Source organism: Lepisosteus oculatus, chromosome 4, assembly GCF_040954835.1.
Source record: "Lepisosteus oculatus isolate fLepOcu1 chromosome 4, fLepOcu1.hap2, whole genome shotgun sequence".
Taxonomy (NCBI): domain Eukaryota; kingdom Metazoa; phylum Chordata; class Actinopteri; order Semionotiformes; family Lepisosteidae; genus Lepisosteus; species Lepisosteus oculatus.
The window spans coordinates 25,600,620-25,607,316 of NC_090699.1; the positions used below are offsets into that span (position 1 = coordinate 25,600,620).

At 35.4% G+C, this 6,697-nt stretch overlaps 1 protein-coding gene across 19 annotated transcripts in view; it reads left to right on the forward strand.

The window, feature by feature from the left end:
- Window positions 1-621: 621 nt before the first annotated feature.
- Window positions 622-6,697, forward strand: part of ebf3a (EBF transcription factor 3a) — an 89,915-nt gene continuing 83,839 nt past the window's right edge. For 5 of the 19 annotated variants that reach the window (XM_015346745.2, XM_006630402.3, XM_069188992.1 and 2 more), the window contains exons 1-5: window positions 740-1,578; window positions 1,843-1,999; window positions 2,375-2,438; window positions 3,093-3,148; window positions 6,240-6,313. In XM_015346745.2, the coding sequence (XP_015202231.1) occupies window positions 1,445-1,578; window positions 1,843-1,999; window positions 2,375-2,438; window positions 3,093-3,148; window positions 6,240-6,313 (485 nt within the window). In that variant the 5' untranslated portion in view covers window positions 740-1,444. Of the gene's footprint in view, window positions 1,579-1,842; window positions 2,000-2,374; window positions 2,439-3,092; window positions 3,149-6,239; window positions 6,314-6,697 lie in introns of all 19 variants that reach the window. The other 14 variants (XM_069188985.1, XM_069188990.1, XM_069188986.1 and 11 more) reach the window with 10 other exon arrangements.

Here is a 6,697-nt window from a genome sequence, read left to right on the forward strand (position 1 = left end):
TGTTTATTATTATTCATTTTTCTATCTACAACCCAAATCCATTTAAAATTGAAAAGCAAAAATGTCTTTAAAAACGTAATCTATTGTCACGCATATTTGTCTTTCTGTTTTTTCTTTAGATTTTGCATGTAGAAAATTATTTCCAAAAACCCAATCGTATACTATGGAGAATCATTTTTAAAATATTGATTTGTTATGTATATTATATTTGAACCGGGTATACCCGTACATGAGGGAGTTCATCCATCCAGTATCGAAGTGTCGTGTTGCCTTTACGTGCGTCGAGCCTTGTGTGGTTTAAAATATAAAAATAAAATTTTCACAATTATTTTCAGATGTGACACACAATGAGTAATTACACTTTATTGGTTTAGACCAATTTCAAACTAAACGCCTTATTTGTAATTGTTTTTTATTATTTATTTCAATCAATGGTCTTTTGGAATATTTAGAGCTGTCCCTGATTTTGTCCTATGATTAAAATGTTGCCTCTTGCCGTAATGTTATTCTGTTTTTTCACATTGATTATTTATGCTCACACATACCTGCGTAAAGTATTTACAATAACATTTCAGCTCCTGTCCCATAACTTTTTGGTAGACGGGAAATTCGTATTGGCTATGTCTTTTTTTTTCCTTGAGGATTTGTGTTGGTGAATAATAACTTCATTGGATGTTGATTTGAAAAAAAAAATCATCTCACCACATTGTAAGAAAAAGTAGAGCTGGTGTTCTCAGGTTGCAGCTATTAGTCTGTACTCGCCAAGCCGCGCAGCGCTGGTAGGCAGGAATTGTCAGGCTTCCATATTTGGTCAAAGCTACGCCCACAGAGCGTCATATTCTGACAGTGCTGCTCCCGTGGGTTTAGAGTTTTGGCTCCCGGGAAAGGTTCCATTCCTAGGGGATAGAGGGCTGAGTTTTGTATGCTTCCATCCATTCTGCAAGACGCTAAAGGCCCCTCATCAACCTCTCCTGTGTCCGGGAACACCTCCATGGTAATCATTTTTTCGTTTATTTGTCTTTTGGAGCAGGAGCGCCTTGCCAGAAGTGGTCGATTCAGCAGTGTCCTGAAGGTTTTTGATGCTGTTGTAGTAGGATGACACCACATTGAGAGCATCACCAAAACACAAGCAACAAAATATTTCTTTTATTATTATTAAAACAAAAAAAAAACAAAAAAAAATCCCGCTAGTTGAACTACTTCTCCAACGAAAGGATCACGTTCCAACTAGCTGCTGAAGTACAGTGCTCTCTGTAAATTGTTTATGTCGTGCCAACACAGGACAGATTGAAGAAGGAAGCAAGACTTGAACTGGGTTTTCCTTCTACTGATCACACAAGAGCAAAGTCATCTCTTATCTTCCAATCGCCAAGGAAAAATATTTTGACATTTCCTTAATCCTCATCCCTTTGGTAGGAGCTGGTTTTGCACAAAAACTGTTTTAATGTTTGGGATTCAGGAAAATATACCAAGAGGTGGGACGACAATGAAAGAGGAACCGCTGGGAAGTGGGATGAATCCAGTCCGATCGTGGATGCACACAGCTGGGGTAGTGGATGCTAACACAGCCGCCCAAAGGTATGTATGCCAAATCATCTGATTTTTTAATGTATTTCTCATATCGACCCTAAATCCCCTCAATACTCTGTATCAATTACAATCTCCCCATGCTCCTCTTCAGGTTTTTTCCCTTTCATTACATCATATTACTGTTATAGTGACAAATCAAGAAATCTCTCGTCTCCCAAACGTGCTTCCCCATCTCCAATGTTTTCATCAGCTCCATCTATCTCTAGTGTCTCTAATACTTAACCGAGATGGTCTCTTGTTTTCTCCCCGCAGCGGTGTCGGTTTGGCACGGGCACATTATGAGAAACAACCGCCTTCCAACCTCAGAAAATCCAATTTTTTCCACTTCGTCCTGGCTCTATATGACAGGCAGGGGCAACCCGTGGAGATCGAAAGGACAGCTTTTGTGGACTTTGTGGAGAAGGAGAAAGTAAGCGCTTCTTTGGATTATCACCCAAAACGATTAGATATAATTTTCACTTTGAGATAAACACTAAATGCCATAACGGTACTCTAGAGGTGGCGGAACCACGTGCAGTTTGACTTATAATAACTGCGCTCGACTTTCAGAAGGGGAAAAAACGAAAAAAAATCAGTAAATACTGACTAAGATTAATGAATTAAACATTATAAAACATCTGAATTAATAAAATATACATTAGGATTTTGTTTGATGTATGATGAAGTGTGTATGTTTATATACGATATACACACATTTTACTTGTGTAGTATTTGAAGCAGTTAAATTCGTCACAAGAAGATATATGATTCACTACAAGTAATTATTGATGCTGGTTATTTACAGGAACCAAACAGTGAAAAAACTAACAATGGAATTCATTACAAACTGCAGTTATTGTACAGCAATGGTAAGTGGAATTAAAATATCAAGATTGCAAACTTTAAGTTTCTAACGGTAAATGAAATAAAAGCTACACAATATGATCGTTAATTTTCTGGTGATATGGATGTTTAAGAAAATACTCAGTCTTTCAGAACCACGGTACTTGGGGATTGTTTGGAGATCAGAAACCAAAATTTAAATTTTTGAAACGTGATTTACCCTTTGGTATTATTTACACACATTTTTCAAGTTATAGTATCTGATAAAAACTAATTATTTTGTGGTAGGAAACAAGTTAAATAAAAGTCAGAATCTAAAGTTTTTAGCTTAATTGTTTACGATATCATGAGTTACTCTTGATGACTGCGATTATTTGTAGTACTGCAAGATAAGTTTTTGTTAGCACACATTACAATACTGTCTATTCAGCCACAAATCGAATTCGTGGTGAAATATCGGTTGTTTATATAACTTAATTTAAACTTTATAAATGTTTTATTTATACAATTTTGTGTGTATTGTTCTTAGTTACCCTTGGGTGCAAGACAGATCATTTTTCCCACGCTCATCTAGCATGTGAATGTATTATTGATAATAGAAAAGCTTAAAAACAATAATTGTAACATTTCCTCAAACATTGTCAATATGTTAATTTGACATTTTTAAAATCCCTTTTCAGGTGTTAGAACAGAACAGGATCTTTACGTACGACTAATCGATTCAATGACCAAACAGGTAAGAATTATGGTTATATATCAATTTAACCTTTTGTTTTCTGACTGTTATTAACTTGTAATATCGTAGATGTTTAACCGTCGTGTTAGAATTGCAGTTTTTTTAAGTTTAAGGAAGAAGTGAACCACAATTATGGAAATATGAAGTTCATATAAAGTGGATTTTTAGATTTTATTAGAAACTAATGAAATAGTTGTGCGGTGATAAACGCAAGGTATTAACAAGGATTAACATGTATGTGGATAATAAGTGTTGGGAGTGTGTGCACTTCATGTGACGTTTACTCACATATTAGCCAATACATTAAAATACACGGGCTTTGGGGAATTTATACTTAGCAATGTTAGTAAGAGAAACAAATCAGAAAAGCATATCAGGTTAAAAGTTGGTTATCTACCAGTACAAAATCAGCGCTCGACCCCCTTTTCTATAATTCAAGCTGTAAGCTCCAGGGGTCTCCACAACCCGTCCATTTCCTTCAAATCGTCGCTATTTCTTTCCAACCTCTGTCATTCCTTGTACGTAACATAATTATAGGGCAGCGGTTATTGCATTTTAAACTTTACTTTGGCATTTCCAACGAAAGCTATACCCGTGTGAGCTGCGGTTTAAATTGATGTAATTTGGGCTTCGTGTTTTTTTTTACCTCGCTTATAAAGCCAATAGAAATATTCAACATAATTAATAATCATACAGCATAAAATAACAATGCTAAATAATTTATTGGGGGTTGTATTCAAAATGAATTGATGGAATTAGCGAAAACAGCGATTATGCGATTTTTTAAAACAATAGATGTAAGGGCAACTCACTTATTTCCTTAAAGAACCTTATCAATTTAAACTTGGCATAGCGAGAAACTTCGACTAATTACTCTCCAAATACCGAATAAGAATTGTGATCATCTTAAATTTAACGTGTTATTGTATGCATTTTAGCCCATTACCGGATACTATGTTAAAAGTTAAATGATTTTGTTTTTTTAAAGATAAGTAGATGTGACAGGCATGCTAAAATCATTCTGGCAAACACCAGAGCATTTTACCCCTCGGTAATTATTTCAATGGCTAGCAAAGAAAAAACCTTTAAGACTGAGGAGGGCCCTTGATTTGACAATGTGTTTTATTTCCTTTGTATACAGGATCTAAATGTTTTCGGAAATCACTGGTGTCTAATTAAGGGACACATATAGATAACTACAGACTACACTTTCACTGAATAGAAAGCTTAAGTGGTGAGGTTTAAATAAGGTTATTATTGTCTTTCATTTACCCACTGTTGTGGCAGCTCGAATACTATTGAAAATGAGAGCGTTTAATCTCCCACTTCATCGACGTAAAAATAGCCCTGTAAATGATCAAAGAGTCAATGGCGCTGAACCGTCAGTTTATGGATTTCTGTATCTGGTGATAAAAAAAAACAAAAATAAATCACACCAATATAGGAGACCATAGCAGCAGAAGCAGACGGCAGAAGTTATAGGAAACTTTTTTTAATCTCCAAAAGATATTACGCCATGTGTACATGTGTTAATCCATTTTAAATATACTGTGTAAAATACGTTTAAGTTAGATGCGGAAACGACAGAATTGGACTTTTGTCTTTTTGTCTAGAACGTAATTAGGTTATGTGATTTGGTTTAATTAATTTTCCTCATTACACCTTAAACTCTTCTACGCATAATGCTAAGCTGTGCGAAACAGGAATAAAAGCGTTTTTCCTTCAAAACCCGTTTTTCTTACTCTTTTTTAAAATTACAAATGCTGACTTTTTTTAATTGAGTGGGTATTTCGTACGCAGGCCTATTTTAGTGCTTTTGAATTACTTTGTTTTTCTTTACGTTACAAGACCGTTATCATTTTCTCTTGGTTTGCTGTTCTAGTTGAATGTAGATGCTATTAGGGTAGTAATTATAGGTTAGAATTTCCAATAGTGGAGCTGGCTTGCTGATGCGCTCAGCTGAGTAGTAAAGCAGCTCGCGCGGGTACACTGTGTACAGTCAGGCACAGTGGAGTTGTTGTACTACAGCAGACAGAAAGAGAGAGGGAGAGAGAGAGAGAGAACTGAAGGCGAGCGCACCTAGAGCTCTACACCATCTGTTTAAGCCAATGCTCAAAAATTACTCAACCGTACCCCCAGACACTGCTTTTTATCCAAAGAAAAATCATTGTTAGCAGCTCAAAATAAACAACAGATTGCCCATTAGCACTTTTCCCCCAAATATCTGCAAATTATAACCATATTGATGTATACGGTTATGGGTATTATTTGAAGCGCCCTTCTGCATGTAATGAAAACCTCCATTAGCTATTTAATAAGTGTTTTTATAGACATATATGTACTTCAATGTATCTATGTGTATATCTAAATCTATATGGATTTGTATACATACTACACAACAGGCATGTTATAGCATGAACAGTGGTTAAACTCCCCCCAGATCTGTGTCAAGTTCTCATTCCATTTTTTCTTACACCTATGCTGAAAAAATAGTTCGCGTAGAACATGTATTTTTTTTAATTCTCAGGGATGTGGTGGGTAATACAAAGCTAATAATTCGAATAAAATGTTATCAAAGAGATTATTACTGTGTTTACCACAGTGCACCAATAAGAGTTTTATATGGACAAAATATGTTTTGATCACCCGCTCATGGAAGTTCAGTAAATCCTTGGGCTGACAGGTGATTTCATTAGTTACGTTGGCAGAAAGTAACGCAGTGCGCACGTACAGCTCTACGTGTGTATTTTATTTTATTTGCCCGCTGCTGCCGTGTCTTTAAAACGTAGACTGTATATTTATTTAAAAATGAACGCATAACTTAACAGTTGCAAAGCACATACCTTAAAGTTTTGAGGTGTCAAATAAATAATAATAAATCAAACTGGGATTTATAGATCACGGCCAAGGTTCTAGAAATAATATAAACAATTGTTATTGCGCAAACAACTGCAATGGTGCCCTTCTGCGTTTTTGTTTGCGATGAGACTGTGCTTAATATTAAACCCAATTATGTACTCAAACCCCTGGTCTGTCCTTTTAAAATTTATTTGTGAAAAGTATTACTGATTTGTATATTTTTTCTTTTAAGGCGATTGTTTATGAAGGTCAAGACAAAAACCCCGAAATGTGCCGAGTTCTTCTTACGCACGAAATTATGTGCAGGTAAGACAAACGGTGTTCATGTCTTTGTTGGTGATTTTGCAAGGAATATGTACATTTAACTCAAAATGCCTCATTTAAATTGTCTGGAATTGAGAGAATAAGAATCCACGTCCTTGCATTTTGATGAACAATATTATCTTATTACGTTTATCTGGCATTTCAACTCGTTTACTGTTTTTAAAAAACTGAAGACGTCTAAAGCGGAGCGCATTGGAAGTGGTACGAAAGCTAGCGGTTTAATTATTTTTGTGTCCGATTTGAACTATATGCAAGATATTTCAACTTACTTTTTATCAAATTACAAAGTTTAATACGGATCGATCTTGTAATGAATACCTACCACCGTGGACCGTAGAAAATCAACATTGTAAAATGCGAACTCGA